The sequence below is a fragment of the Crocodylus siamensis genome, chromosome 2 (genome assembly GCF_052110815.1).
Source record: "Crocodylus siamensis isolate JL-2025a chromosome 2, ASM5211081v1, whole genome shotgun sequence".
Classification (NCBI taxonomy): domain Eukaryota; kingdom Metazoa; phylum Chordata; order Crocodylia; family Crocodylidae; genus Crocodylus; species Crocodylus siamensis.
In genome coordinates, this window is record NC_143396.1 from 120,197,848 (window position 1) to 120,213,884 (window position 16,037).

Consider the following 16,037-nt stretch of genomic DNA (forward strand, 5'->3'; position numbering starts at 1 on the left):
TCTCTCCCCTGGACTGCCTTTTACTCTAACCCAGAGCACCTCAGAGTGCCCCCCCTCTACCCCCTTGCTAATTAACGAGGAAGTATATTCCTCCTTGATGTAGAGTGCTACTCCTCCACCTTTCCTTCCTATCCTGTCCTTCCTGTATAGCCTATAGCCCTTGACACTCACCGCCCAGTCATGCGATGAGTCCCACCACGTTTCTGTGATCCCTACTATGTCAGGGCTGGTGACAGCTAGGAGGAGGGCGAGTTCCTCCTGCTTCTTCCCCATACTTCGAGCATTCGTGTAGAGGCATTTGAGGCCTCCAACGGTTGTGCCCACTGACCCCCTAGTCTCAGCAATGCCCCGTCCCCCATCGCTTACCTGTTTCTCCCTTTTGACCATTGGTCTGGGCTCGCTGGCTGTTGCTGGGCCTGGTAGTTCATCGTCTCCTCCGCCCTCATCTTCCCCCTCCCCCGACGAGCCTAGTTTAAAGCCCGCCGAAGGAGGTGCACCAACCTGGAAGAGAACACACGCTTACCTTTAGGGGAAAGGTGGAGCCCATCCCATCCCAGCATGTCTCTCATCACGATGTGCCGGTCATGGCTGAGGAAGCCAAAGCCCGCCTCGAAGCACCATTCCTGTAGCCTCCAGTTGGTCTCCGCTATGCACATCTTGTGGCGTCTGCCTCGACCGCTCACTGGCAGGATGGAAGAGAAGACCGCCTGAGTGCCCATCTCCCTCAGCACGCCTCCCAGAGCATGGTAGTCCTCCATCAGGCGATCAGGGGCTCTCCTGGCCGCATCGTTAGTACCCACATGGACAAGGACCATGGGGTAATAATCGGTGGGCTGGATGATGGACTGGAGCATCCCCTTCACATCCTGAATCTTCGCTCCGGGCAGGCAGTAGACCTCACGTGCTGAGGGATCCTGGCGACAGATGGGGCCCCCCGTACCTCTCAGGATTGAGTCACCAATCACGATGACGCGACGCTTCCTCCTCTTAGGCCTCTTGACTCCCGCCGCCCGCACAGGACATTGTGTGCACAAAGTCTCCTCCCTGGAATCTTCCACTGCTCCCTCCTCCTCCAGGGCTGCCAGGGCCTCATATCTGTTCTCCAGATGGACAGGAGGAACTGGTGCCGCAACATGGTTAATAGCCCTGGCGCGGGAGACCGTCTGCCACTCAGCAGTGGAGGGCTCATCCCGGGCTGCCCTCTCCTCTGTCGTACCACCCTGCAGAGAAAGAAAATACCTATCAATTTCCTCCTGTGCCTCACGGATTCCCCTCAGCCTGCTAACCTCCTCCAGGAGCTCCTGCACCCGCTCCTCCAGGGTCCTAAGGCGGATACCTACAGGACAGGCGCAGGAGTCCCCAGTCCCTGCCCCCCCAGACCTTGCCGGGCAGTTCCCGCAGGCCAGGGGGTTGGAGGACGGCAGCCCCCCCGAGGGATCCGTCTGGGTGGAGGCCTCGGACAAGCCCCGGGAAGGCCGCGCCCCCCGGGCAGGGGCCCTGGCAGAACTCCGTGTCGACACCATCACAGGAGTTGCTGCCCTTACTAGTAGAGCAGGGGTCAGCCTCTGGGCCCCGCCTGCTCGCCCGCCGGCGCGAACGCCGCCGCAAACGCCGGCGCGCCCTTACAGACCGCGCCTGTTTGCGCGCTCTGTTCGCGCGGCTCGGGAGCGCGGCTCCCTACCGGCTCGGCTAAGAGGGACCCGGGGGGCTTCCCCTCCGGATCCGGCTCAGCTGCGCCGGCCCCTCAGTCCCTCAGCCCCACTTACCTTAGGGGGATCAGCTGCTGCTGCCCCCTCAGCTGCTCCGCTCGCCGCCGCCGCCGCTGCTACTGCTGCACTCTCCTCCGCTCCGGGGCCAGAAAGGAGGCACACGTGTGGGAAGGACACACGTGCGCCTGTGTCCCTCTTCTCCCCCCTGCTCCTGACCTCCAAGTGCAGGGCAGTAGAGTTCCAGATGATAGATCATCTGATTGGGAGGGGTTGGGGGGGGCAAAAATCTGGGAACAGTGCATCCATAGATACTGAAGGACCACAAATTGCTGGTATTGGTCCCGGGGAGTCCACTAACATTACTGCAACACAAACTGCCTAACACCAGCTAGAGATAATCCTCACCTGAGGAGGCATACCCTTGAGATGATGAGAGGGCATTTAGCTTGTCTTTTCCTACCTTGCTGTATGGATGCTCCCCTCTTAACAGCATTTGACATGTGGGAATGGGAATGTTTAACAATGCCTTTACCACCGGGGTCCTGGTTTTCCCAGATAAACAAACATCACAAATTCTCTGATAAAAACCCCAAAACCTGTGATTAAAATGAAAAGCCTCTTCCCCACAGCTCCCCCAGCCCTGCTGGTGCCCCTCACTCCCTCCCCTGCTCCCCCCCACCCCCTGATAGCCTCCTGGCCCTGCTTATGCTCCTCACTCCCCACACAGCCCTCTAGCCCTACTCATGCCCCTCACTTCTCCATCCACAGCCCTCCAGCCCTGCTGGTGCCCCTTGCCCCCCATCCACAGCCCTCTTCCCCCCCCAGCCCAGGCCTACCAGAGGGGGCACCCAGCCACCAGGGCTATGGGAGCCAGGAGGTGGCAGCTGCTGCATCAAAGTGGAGCCCAGCTCACCCCCTGCTGCCTGCCTGCTGTAGGCTTGGACCAGCTCCCTACCGCTGCATGAACTCGCAGGGGGGACCTGTGCCCCACAGATCTGTGCATGGGGTTAGGGCAGGTATGGGCTGCCTGCTGTGTGATCAGGCTCTCCACCCTGAGGGCCTCTGCAGCCCAGCAGGTGCAACCTGGCACTACAGGGAATAAATAGTGGGGCCATACAAGGAAACTCATTGCCACTGCATGCTCTGCACTGCCCTGGTAATGCATCCCCTACCCATACAACAGCAGCAAAGGGCACAACCCTGTGTTGCTGCCCTTGTGCACAGGGGATGCCTTACCTCAGCAGTGCAGAGCTCACAGCAGCAAACAGCTTGCCCACATAGCCCCACTGAGCCATGCAGCGCCAAGTCACACCCGCTGGACTGTGGAGGCCCCAGGGGAGGGCAGCAGGGTGGGGAGCCTGCAGCAGGCAGCCCATGCCCCCCTCCCCACCATGCACACAGATCTGTGGGGCATGTCCCCCACCCCCTGAGAGTGCATACAGTGGCAGGAAGCTGCCCCCCCCCCAATTCACCCCCTGGATGACCTGTGGCCCCATCCCACTCCCTGATAGGGCCCCAAACCCCACAAACCACCTGGCTGGGCAGCAGCCCCAACCCCAGCTCTGCCCAACTCCCTCCCTATGGGGGCCTCAATTCCCCCTCCCCCCCGCACACTTACCTGTGGGAGCGGCTCTCCAGGCTGCCTGGCAGCCATGCGCATGTGTGCACAGGGCACCCCCTACCTGACTGCCCTCCTCCCGCTTCCTGGCAACCCCTTGCAGGCTGGAACTCTGCCAGCCTGCAGCGAGCTCTTTGCAAAACTGCAAAATATGTGGGTTTCTCCATTAAAATGAGAAATCCATGTTTTCGTCAGGCAAAGGGAGAAATCTTTTTTTGTTTGTTTGTTTGTTTGTTTGTCTCTGTGGGAAATGAAAAACCCAGATCCCTACTTATCACTATGTATCATTTGGTTTACTTTGTGTTTCAATTCTTCTGTGAAAGAAAAGTTTTCTGAATCTCCTGTTGCAACCTCAGTATCTGAGGTTTTGTCAAGAGACCTCTACTTTAAATGTATACTGATGATGCAGATCAGACCTCACAAGTGACTAGAGAGCAAGAAGTTCATAAGTAGGTGAGGTCATGCATCAGTAACTTTAAAGAATCTTATATTCCATAAAGAATTCTATTGTAGTATAACATATATTGATTTAAAGATGAAATTGCTACAGTCTACCGGCCTAGTTTTGAATGATGATAAACATTGAACTAAAACATAATAAACAACTAAAGTTACAACATGATGACTGTGAGACCAATTTGTCCAATGTAATTAGTGTTAAGAATATGCATTTTCTTGGTTTGTGGGGTTTCCACATTTAAATGAAAGTTTAATTTTTAAGGTCACCTTTTTTTTAAATCTATTTGGGTAACATTTAATGAGTTATCTGTGACTTTCAACTTGAGAAGTTGAGTAGAGAGGCTGTAAGCATCTTTCAAAGCTGCATCATTTTAAATTATAAGACATGTATTATTTCTAATCATTTTCATTAGTCATTGTTATCTGTCTATTTCAGTCCAATGTTGAAGTTCCTAAAGAAAAACATGATGTAATTTTAAAATACTCTTTCTCAATGTCTTGGCATGGAGTGCAAAGATTTTTTTTATCTGTCACTTGACTGGTTAATTTAAGACAGCTTCAACATCCTACATTAGAAATGACATTTTAATGTTTTAGTTGTTTGTTCATTGCATTTCATTGCGAAACATACATTTTAAGGTTGTGTCCATAAAAATGTGTTTATAAACGTGTTTTATTTTCCTTGTCTTTCTTCCTTTTATGTGGAATGTGTGTTTCTTGTGAGGTAAGACACTCAGCACCTAAAAGGAACATCTTTATGCAACTCCTGAGCAAAACTGCTATCTGCTCTGAACCAATCTAAGCTCTGCATGATACCATAACTTCATTTTGTCTCAATTGGCTTTCTAGCTTATTACCACTGCCTGAGGATGTAATAACTGTTGCTCTTCAGTTGCAGGAAATCAGCATAGTTCAATCTTTCATTGTTAGCTTAATTTAGAATATGCTAATTGCTTTGCTACTGTAGAATTTTTAATAGTTGATTCACATACAGTGTCTTTGCTTACACAGAAGTGCATTGAAATACTATTAAAATAAATCGCAAGCTGGGCAACTTCCTGTTTGAATAATCAGCTTGAAAGAATTCATAAAAAAAATATAACTACTTCCTGCTAAAAGAATTTAAAGACTCAATGCTGCTGTAATAAAGCAGAGTCTGAATGTCACGATGGGGGATCAAGGCCCAATTATACCAGGCACAGTGAACACATGTAACAAATAGGCAGTGACTAACCTGAAAAGCTTAAGCAATGCAGCAGCTTATTTATAAATGTAATTTGGTCTTTACGTAAGTTATGCTTTTATAACGCATGTGAAAAATATGCTTCAATACTGTTTCATAGAAGAGATGAAGGGGTTTTTTTGTCAGTGTAAGCTTGTAGCAGACTCTTGTGAATGAAGTTTAGAATGGGCCAGTGTCACTGTCTTAACGGTGGTATGAGCTGATCTAATATCACAACTAATAAAATTGATTTTGTGGAGTGATAGACATTCTCTAGAATATAAAAGCTAACATCAACTTCAGTTAAAGTTCCAATACTGTTTTTTTAAATGAAGATCAGTTCTTTTTCGTCCAGTTTCTATGGCAATGTACAGTAGAACCACACTAATATGAACAGCGAACCCTGGGAGCAGGTGGATGGGAGACAGACACAGAAAAGAAGTTAAAACAAAGCTGCATCTAACCAAAGGAAAGATGGATTAAATAGTATCCAACAAATTACATAGCTACTGGGAAAAATAAGATCCCCAAATGTCAATCAAATTGTATTTTTTCCATGCAGCTACAATTGTTGTAATATTTCCTTATGCAGAGGAAAAAAGGTCTGGATGAAGAGTGCTTTGTGCTGTGCTGTTTTTTCACCCAAAGTATATATTTTTTCATCTGGCCAAAAACACTGAGAGGCAAGCCCAGACCTTTCCAGCCAACTGATTTCCTGTTTTCCACCTGTCCATTCACTTTTGTCTTTAGCAATTGTTTTTATAATAGGGGAAATTGCCCACAAATCCCCCTATATATTTATAGAAAATTATATATGCGTGTATGTATTTGTCTATAGATACGTGCATGTACATACATACACACACACACACATTTTTTTTTTTATATACTGATATTATACTGAGGCTAAGCCACAGCCACTTAGGGATCAATTTGCTTTGCTGAGCACACAAGCTACAATAACATATGGGAAACCTGGGGGCTAAACTAGATAACCCTTGAGGTCCCAATGACCTAGAGGTTGACCCCCAACGCACCCTTGAAGTCTCTAGGTTTTTTTCTTTGTCCTCCTCCTGGGTTTCCTGCTGACTGAAGAGGGCAACAGGTGGTGTTGGCCCTTGTTCTCAGAAGTGGTGCTAGGTACTCCTGCTCCAAGAACCAGTAATAGATCATTGTGTGCCCTGAACTAGTTGAATAGCCACAGGATGATGCAAGTGGCTATGTCCATCTGTCCACAGTGTGCACCATCCACATCTTGCCTTCATGGTATATTAATCCAGCACAAGGCAGTGCTGTTCTGAGGACTGCCACACCGACTCCCAATCCAGAAGGAGTACAGATGTGGCAACACAGTGTGGGCGAATAAGCTGTACTTCCTGCTAACAAGTCAAGGCCCCATAAGGTTTCTGCGCTGCTGGTCAGCTTGGCCAAAGTGTTCATGATAATTATTAAGGTGGTTGTTTCCCTCCCATACAAAAAAGTTACTTTCTTCCTACTTCTAAGCAAAAAAAAAGTAAATGGATTATTTTCCTTTTTGTAAACTGTACTATATTTCTTAATAATTCATATTCATTTATAAATAAATTTAAAAATGACAGGCACATTTAGTGATTCATTATTTGTCATCTTTTGTTACATGAACCTGCAAGCATTTACACATGTGAATATATTGGCTAAACTGAATCAAGTCTGTTCACATGCTTATACATATCAGTGTGTGTGTGTGTGCGTGTGTGTATATGTTGCAATATGAGGGCTTTTGCATGCTTATTTACATGTTACTGTAGTACACAAAATTTAGTAATTTGTGGTAGATCTCCAAATTGTCAGCATCAAATAGAAAGATTCTATTGTAAGTAGTAGAATTTGGTGCTCTTTAGAGGAAGTTCTTCAGAAAATCAAAGTGGAAAGCAAAGGAAAAACGTTTTGTTTCCCAAATGTCATAGATGTCCATACTCTAAACCTATAGAAGCAGAGGGAGAAAATAAAACCTAGAAATGCTTATTTTGCTGGACTTCTGATTGTCTTTATTGATAACCAGCTGACATTGAATTTGTTTCCTCATCTTACAGCAGCAAAGAGCTTACTGAAGAAACCTGATGGAGTCAAGGTAGGTTAAACAAATGTACCAAACTATACATCTCATTAAACCTTCTTTTCCATGTACCAACTTATTTGATTTTGGACTTTGGAAATAATTATTCCTCCTCTTTACAAACCTGTTTAGAAATGTTTTTGACTGTATAATTAAAGCAGTTAAAGTTTTTTTTTCCTTTTTTGAGCTTACAACTAAATGAATAGTTGGAAATCTCAGCCAAGTTCCATAAGGCTAGAGAAGAAAAATGGTTAATAAAGAATATTTTCATACTTATCTCAATAAAGGTCAGTTTCGCCCTCAATGAATCAATGCTTTATTTAGCTTCTTAATATAAATGAACATTTGGTAATGGGTGTGTTTGCTCATTTTTGTTACTGGTGCTGAACTGCAGCTCCTCCTGCCTTCCTGATTCCTTGACTTTCCATCAAGTAAAATGGAATATTATATTCTTTGAATTTTTGGCACCACATGAGATGTATTTCACTAGGTGTACTGGGTGTGTTTGTCAGAAGTGAAGAGGTTTAACATCTCAGCAAGTAAACTCATCCTGACTCACTAAGAACAGGAACATTTTGGCAGCTTTTGTAGATGATTTAGAGCTCATAGGAGCTCTTGTGTCACCAGGTCCTTCAAGAGGAGAGGTGCTTCACAAATGAGTGTCCTGGATAGATACGTTGAAAAACAAAATAAAAATCATTCAGCACTGAGAAAGAGTATACTTCTTTTTCTTAGAGAATGGCTGAAGACTAAACACCCCAACTTTTGTTACATAATGTAAACTTTCTTCTGGGTTCTGCCTGATTTCTTATGAGTGTATCTTTGAACCAAATTTTACCTTTCTACTTCAATTTCTTTTTAGCTGTAACAAAATGCTATTTACTTAACTACCTGATTCATTGTAGGTTTGTCCTTTACAATCCAACACATATGCACTCTCTCCCGTACAAAAATTGTAAGACTGTTAGAATGAAGTCAATATACAATAACTTAAATGCTCTGCTATACAAATGCTTTGTGGTATCAAATAACAGGCAGCTTATAGTAGCAGATTTATGTGAAGAAGCATATCATGCAGGCTAGATCAGTCATTTCAATAACGATTCTTTAATGTGTATTTTTGTGGAACATAGCTAGCTATTGCTTTTTAAATATTATTCCTTCCACTGGTCAATAATGGTATATATTGTATCTCCATTTTGATAGCAGTGTTGCAAACAGGTATTGCCAATGCACTTGTTGCACTTGTTGCACTTAAATTGCACTTGTTGATATCCAGTACTTCTGGATCATTTCATTTTTTCTTTTGTTTTTCTATGAAGTTATGTGAAGCAGTGGGGATGGATTTACCTGTGTGGACATCTTTGTTTTCAAATTCTTCTCATATAGAAACTATTTTCCCCCAAAAAAGTTTTCCCTACCCTTTCCGCAACTTAAGCCGTCTTTTTAAAAACAAAAAATATACTGTACGCCATGAATTGATACTTTCAATCCAACCAGTCACATTCTCTTCTTTTCCTTTCTCTCTGACTGGTCAATTCAGAAAAGGAAGTCCAGTTCGAGTGTTCAGATGATGGTGAGGATCTTTATCTGCCAGATTTTTTTCCTCCTGTGAAACGTTCACACGTAGAAATCAAATAGTTGCTGTTAAAGTACTGTGGAAAAACTGCAAGACTTCTTAAGCACAAACTTCTGACTTCTAAACCCACAAGTGCTACATACCATCCATAATCAATTTATTCTGCAACTCTTTAAAACAAAGATTTTTACCTGTGGATACATACATACAGAAAGTAGATGTAACATTGATGAAGATGGCTGTCCTTAGTGTAGAAAAAAAATGAGTCTTTTAAAAAAGCCCTTCATTTATCATTTTAAGCTCCTCACATTAATAGTTGATTTTATTTAAAATAATAAAATATAATATGGCTACATTATACACTGAACAGTTATTTATACATAAGCTTGAAAAAAATAGAAATTGCAGTACTTGGGAAATTGCCATTGCCAGTGCCTTTACCTATACCATTGATATATATATTTCAACATCTGGATTAAAAAAATATCTGGCTTCTGTAAGACAGGACTTCCTATTCTTTTCCTATTTATCTTTTCTTCATAAAACACAAATTACTACATGAGCCAGATACACTTTTATAAATTCCAGGTTTAACTGAGCAGTACATAGGCCAATAAGGTAATTTTAAAAACCCTGCATTGTGTACCTATTAGTTTTCTTTTTAAATTGAGTTTAACAAATGTACTTTAAAACATGTCTTTCTTTCTGCTGGACATTGTATTTTTCAAGTCAATAATGCCTTTTTTTCTAAATATGTTTAGCACTATCATTGAATCAGACACTTGGGGACATCTACACATGTACTTTAATGCACGGTAGCCTATTTTAATGTGCATTAAAGCATCACTAAAAAAAGTGTTATTTAGCTCTAATGCTCATTAAAATAACCTAATGCACATTAAACATCATGGACTTAAAAACCATGCTCTTTAGTTAATGTACATTAAGACAGGCTAAAGCACATTTTCCAATGTGGGTACAATGGAGGTACTAGATTTAATGTGCATTAACTAAAGCATGTTAATCCACATGTAGACATACCCACTGACTACCTGGGTCACAGATCAAGATTTTATGCTACAAGCTAAGAACATGGCAGATATAAACTTTCTTTTCCTTGATTCAGATCCCTAAAGAGCCTTCATCCTAAGGCAGAGCTTCATCCAAGTGCTATTCCAACAAAATATCAGTTTCTCCAATGCTTATTCCCCACCAGAGAATCAGTACAGTCTCCCTTCCACCTGACCTCAGGCAGGCAGGCAGCCAGCATCTTAGATTATTCCCACTGTGACACCCTAGCCCACTTTTCTACTGTCAGCGTAGCCAGTGGGAAGTTAAATATTCCTTCCTTCCCAATCTTTTATTGTGACATTGGCAAGCAAATCTTTCCCTAAAAAGCAGAATTGGTAGTCTAATTAATTAACTGTATATTCTCCTAGCTGGACACTGTTTAGTGCAAGAGTATAGTTTGTTTAAATGCAAGAAATACGGGTAATTTACCATATGTTTTTATCATCCCAAACATCCTGTGTGCCTGCTCTTATCTCTTGCAGATAGACGGAGTCACATAGAAAGTTTGGAGGATTTAAATCACAAGTCGTAATGTTATATAACTTTTAAAATATATGTAGAGACCATTAAAGATCATGACTATATGGCCATACCCAACTGCTTGGGAAAAGTAGAGGTATGTGTGTAGGTGTGTTTGCCTGTATTGTTATGAAACTTAAAAGAGTGATTTTTGGCAGCCAATATTTTAATAGAAAATATTTTCCTTCTTTACAACAAATAGATGTACATTAAGTTAGAATAGTTTCCAAAAGTTCTTTTAACTGTATGGCATGAAAAATCTATTTTTTAATAGTTTCCCTTTTCTGTTAAAATAAATACAGCGTAGGCAGTTTAAAAGATAAAACCTATCTATTTTTTATTAAGTTTGAAAATGGTTTACCAAGCTGTTCTGTGATGTACATTATATTTTCTCTTTTTCACTTGTACTAACCTAAATTCTGTATTCCTGATGTACCTCTAAGAGGTTTGACTGTATTTTCTATACTTTTCAGCTGTAGCTGGAATGAATGTTGTTTATTTTTGTAGAACTTGCACAAGGGAGTATGGACACAATCCTGCTTTCCTTACTCAGGCAAAAACCTCGTGGAAATGTGATTATCCTTTCTCACTGACACAGTCAACAAGAAGCATTTGTATAGCATGTTTGATTATTTTAACACCGAGTATACTGAGTTTATACTGAGCCAGTATCACATATGATGACACCTTCATTCACTCCATCCTGTGTTTTGTGTGCTCATTTTATCCTTGAGTGCTTCATTCTCTCTGGCCAGATTAACACTGGATACTCATGTTTAGTTGTACAACCTGAAACGCTGGTATTTTCTGGACACAAAAGAATAAGCATGGCATTGTGCAGAATTGTGTGTATTGTTGTTCCATCACGAGCTATGTCATGTTAATTTTAAAAGAAAGGTTTCATTGAAATATATGCATTTTTCCTCTGAGTAAGGACTGCAGGGTTGACTCTTGTGGCAGTTTAAAAAATACTAAAGAAAGTCATTTTTTATATAAAAGATCTGCCAGTGTTTTAGCATGTGAAGATGGCCTCCATAAATGAAATTATTAAGGTGTTTTTTCCCCCTTCTTGTTTGGATTACATATCACAGAGTCCACTGCTGCTTCTGACTGAAATCACATTAGCAAGAATGCACAGCTGTGGATTAATAAGTGAAACCTATTTGTCAGTTGACTCATATAACATAGAGAATAGAATTAAACCATTGGAATTCAGAACCAATCCTGTTCTTTTCCAGTGACAGTTGCTGCAGAAAGATAAGTTGAGAAAGACCAAGGTTCTGCTATAAGGTGTATTTAACTTTGAGTGAAGTCAAGGAAAGTTATTTATATCCAGGATAGGAAACATAGTGTCCATTATTCATATAGTGCAGTAGCTTTCTTTACCATTGGCTAATTATTCCTCAGTTGACCCCTATGTGGTAGCTTGTCAAGGTACCAGTGTAATTTGTACCAATGAAATTCCATTAAAGCACTTGTATTGAGGCAAGTCTTTTCTGAAGATACACTGCCTTTACAGGCATTAGTGCATGTCCCTTCCTCCTCCCCACTGCGCCATGCTCTTAAGCATAAGTCACATCCCATCACAAGCCCCCTTTCTGAACCAGTATGCCTACATTTTGAGTTTGAATTCATTAGGTTTGTATTTTCTCTACCTGGACTTGCCCTAAGTTTGGCTTTGGCTCTGCTGAAGATTTAATTCCAGCAATCAGTGGTCAGTTACTGTAGCTACACCAGTGCAAACAGTAATGGAAAAATCCTAGTGCTGTTAAATTCAGTATGTTACAAGAGTTTTATCACTGCACCTATACCTATGAATGTAATTTTAAAAAGCCCCAGCACGCACAATGCCTAAACATTATCCCCATCTTATAGACACTATGGATATGTATGAATAGCACAAAGGTAGCCTGAATTACTACCTTTTTCTAGCTCCAAAACTGGAAACAATGTATCTGTGTTTGCACAGCAATTTGCCCTGGCTAATTTATTTACTCTGTTAAGTCATTTACCTAAGGCCATGGACTCAGAAAATTCTTGGCTCTCAGCCGTGCACTTGGACTATTAGTCCAGCTCAATCTCTTTCATTACATCCACTGATAAATATTATTCAGGTCTTCAGTACTTTTATTTGAGCACCAGAAGGCTTATTAATAAAAAAATACTCCCCAACTGGGGTCATCTGATCCCAGCAGTCTTTCCTGCCCAAGTGCAGGGGGGATGGACCCGATGATCTGTAAGGTCCCTTCCAGCCCCTAACATCTATGAAACTCTCTCACTGAAACAAACTGACTTGAGTTTTGGGCTTTCAAGGTAGTAGTTTAATGCTAAATTTTCACAAAATGCCTGTCAGTGAAAGAAGAGAAGTCTGGATTTTTGTTCATGGTTTTCTTTTTATTCCCAATATTGTGACTACGGGGCTCATTGAAGATTCTGTATCCTTCTTTCTATCTTTGGTGGAAGTGCCACTATCCCTTTTTTGCAGATATTCAGTATGACATCCTCATTACATTTCACAAAATGAAACACATGCTTGTCTCATTTAAAGCACTAAATGGACAAAAGGGCAAAAAAGCAAAGTCAATACATCTAGACACATTCCAACCCCAATTACACTCATTTAAATCTGGAATTGCTCCACAGAGCCAATGAAGTAAATCTAGACTGCTGAAGCTGTATTCTGTGAAAATCCAATTGATATGTAACCTAGTGACTGACACCTAGAAATAAAGTAAAATGTGGGTGTATTATTTAATATTGTTGCATAATTAGAAACTGGAAAATAAACCACAATGGAAACTTTGGGGTTTTCGTTCTTAAACAATGTATTAATTGTTTATTTTTGTTACTTGGTTTTAGCTAACTATAAAGACTAAGTTTATTTACGTGTTACAGCTGAAACCACCTATGCTTTATAGAGAACTTTCTAAATCAAAATACCATAACTAGCATGTTGGGAGAAACTGTAAGCAGTTATCAAATCTGTTACAAGTATTCCTTTCAAGTTCATAAGTTCATCTTTCTGTGATTCTTTATTTCCATATCTATATCTGTATATAGATATTCTATATAGAGAGATATAGATCAGTTAGCTACAAACAGTTCTAAGGCTTGTCTATTTCTATTTTCTGCATACCTACAGATAAACAACAAAACCAACGTAGTAACCAGCCCCAAAGAAAATATTCCTACCCCAGCGCTGGTATACCTGGAATCTTCCTTTTCACGCTATCTTTAAGTTCTTTACTGTTTTCTGGGGTTTTTTTCTTTGTCTCTCTTACTTCCATTTTGCCCTCCTTTTCATTGTTTGCTTACTAGATTTGGGAAGGGTTTTTTTGCTGTTTGAATTTTTGGTTTTCTTTCTGTAAGGAAGTCCATTGTGAAGTAGTGTGTTTATAAATACAAACATGACATGGAAGCTGGCCGTGGTAGAGTGGTAGCACTAGTGGCCATAGTTGAATTTTTTGCATGCTGTGTCAGACAGTGAGTTGAATGCGCTTCACATTGCCCTTAGCTCTTTGCCTGATGATTATTTCAATATGTTTATTATTATTATTTCAATATGATGGGGAGGGGACATCTCCTAATTTCTTTTTTACTGTATCTTAACACAAATGTTGACATCAAGAAGAGCTAACAGGATTATTGCTAGGCAACAATAAAATAGACCTTATTCAGATTTTCATTCAGCACTCTCTGGAAACCCCGCAGGTCTTTGCAGGCCTTCATTTACTGGGATCAAGAGGCACCTAGTCCTAAGGCTTTTTTGTACTGCTGTTCCTCTTTAATCTATGCTAGGCATTACTCAGTAATAAATTCTGCAGGGAGCATATTACTGATTGTAGAAAAGCATATGTGAATGTTTATTATAGAATCTTGTTTTTGTTCGAAAATTATATTTCTTAGGAATGTTCTGTTTAGCAAACTTACACGTATAAGAATAGTGGTTAATTACCTGAAGTTAAGAGTTACTTCTTCCCATACATCTTGGTAAATAACTCTGGAAAATGTTTTTTATTTCTAATATATACATAGGGACTAATTTTCACCTTTAAATCTGCATATTCGGCTCCCCTGTCTGCATTGTTAAGTAACTTTCAAGAAGCAGCTTGCAGGTGTAAGGTGTGTAGCTGAGTCTTTGACTCCATAGCTATTTCTAGACACCTGCAATATATGAAACTGTCTCACTTGCTGTAAACATGTTCCCAAGCCAACTATCTGGTACGCTTATATGAATTACTCATAAGAAAAGAAAAATGGGTTAAATTTTGAAAATGCAGCAGGCACTTCCATCATAGGTGATCTAGGTTATTTTAAAGGGATAACAAGTTTGAAATCCTCCATATACTTCCAAACACCATTTGTGTTTGGAGGTACCTAAATCTTGCTGTGTTCACTCAGCACACCTTTCTTTTTATTCATGCTCACTGTGAGTTTTAGTAGTTAACCAAATAATATTTTTAATGAAAAAAGCACAACATTCAACAAGTCCAACAAAAAGAGACAATGTATTTAATATGAGACATTGTGACAGAGTGCCTCTTCAGATCTCCAGAGTTTCAAAGCCCTGCATGTATGTTGATCATGAATAAGGTCTTTGCATGCTGCTATAATAGGTAAAATGGCCTATCTTGCTGGCTTGCCAGTTGAGAAATCTTTATCCGAGACATTGTTTCATCCTCTGGCAGCAGTTAACATTTGCTTTAGCTCGTCACTGTTTTGCCTTTGTCAGCTGGCTCTTCTTACACTCCCTCACACGAATAAGAATGTGTTTACCAATGAGAACTGTTTTTCTCTTTATTTTGTTCTCACTCAGGAGCCCCAAACTACAGTAATCCACAACCCTGATGGAAATAAGGTATTCAGAAAGAATCAATTCCATTTTGCTTTTCCAGACCCTACACATTTCATCCACAATTCTAAACCAGAACGTATCTGTTACCCAGAGTTTAACAGGGAAAATCTCGTTCCTGTATCTGTTGCACCCGGTGTCTCTTGGGCTTAATTCATTTGTAGCTTGCTCCTAGTGAGTGAATTCTCTCTGGTTGCTGAGCTCTGCAGCTCTTGCAAACATCAGTACAAGTTGAGGACACTCAGCAGGCTGTGAAACCGGGTCCACATGAGCACTGGGATGTTGTGCTCAGATACAGAATGCAACAGAACGTTGTGCTATGACCCAGGAGAACAGTGAAATTATTTTTAAGGATTGTGTGAGAAGCTTTCACTAAAGATGAAGGCATATTTGCAGTTCTTTCCATCTGCTGTTTCTCAGCATGCTCATACATCATACTGACATGTCTTCTGCATGGAACTATACTTCTTCCATAACATCATCTAGTTTCAAAAGAATTTTAACACTTGAAGTGGCAAGATGCTCTTTTGATTTGATGAACCTTGGGTTTTTTTAATACATTTTTCTCATGGATTTTCTTTCTTCTGCGCATTGTGATGGTTATGTTGGGTAGTTGGTTTTTAATACCTGGTAACTTTGTTCTCTCTTGCCTGAACTTGAAAAAGACCAGGGAATATCATAATATTTTACTCATGTTTCCAGTTTTTCCCATGCAGATTCCACTTTTTTTAAACAGATTTCAGTATATGCCATACTCTGAGGACTTAAAACATCTAAAGGATCATTGTCTCATTTATCTGCTGTAACTAGTTGTGGTAATTCAGTGCTGTATGTGTAAAGAATTAAGTCTTAATGAAAAGTAACACATGCAGACATTTCACAAGTATGAAGAACTATACTATTCATATTGTGC

The 16,037-nt window shown here is 41.2% G+C and overlaps 1 protein-coding gene across 15 annotated transcripts in view; it reads left to right on the forward strand.

Annotated features, from left to right (window-relative positions):
* The window catches only part of CAMK2D (calcium/calmodulin dependent protein kinase II delta), a 275,611-nt gene that overhangs the window by 218,009 nt on the left and 41,565 nt on the right, over nucleotides 1-16,037 (forward strand). For 3 of the 15 annotated variants that reach the window (XM_090036671.1, XM_090036673.1, XM_090036658.1), the window contains exons 13-16: nucleotides 7,081-7,118; nucleotides 8,647-8,679; nucleotides 13,415-13,474; nucleotides 15,089-15,130. In XM_090036671.1, the coding sequence (XP_089892797.1) occupies nucleotides 7,081-7,118; nucleotides 8,647-8,679; nucleotides 13,415-13,474; nucleotides 15,089-15,130 (173 nt within the window). The remainder of the gene's footprint in view (nucleotides 1-7,080; nucleotides 7,119-8,646; nucleotides 8,680-13,414; nucleotides 13,475-15,088; nucleotides 15,131-16,037) is intronic. The other 12 variants (XM_090036660.1, XM_090036661.1, XM_090036662.1 and 9 more) reach the window with 7 other exon arrangements.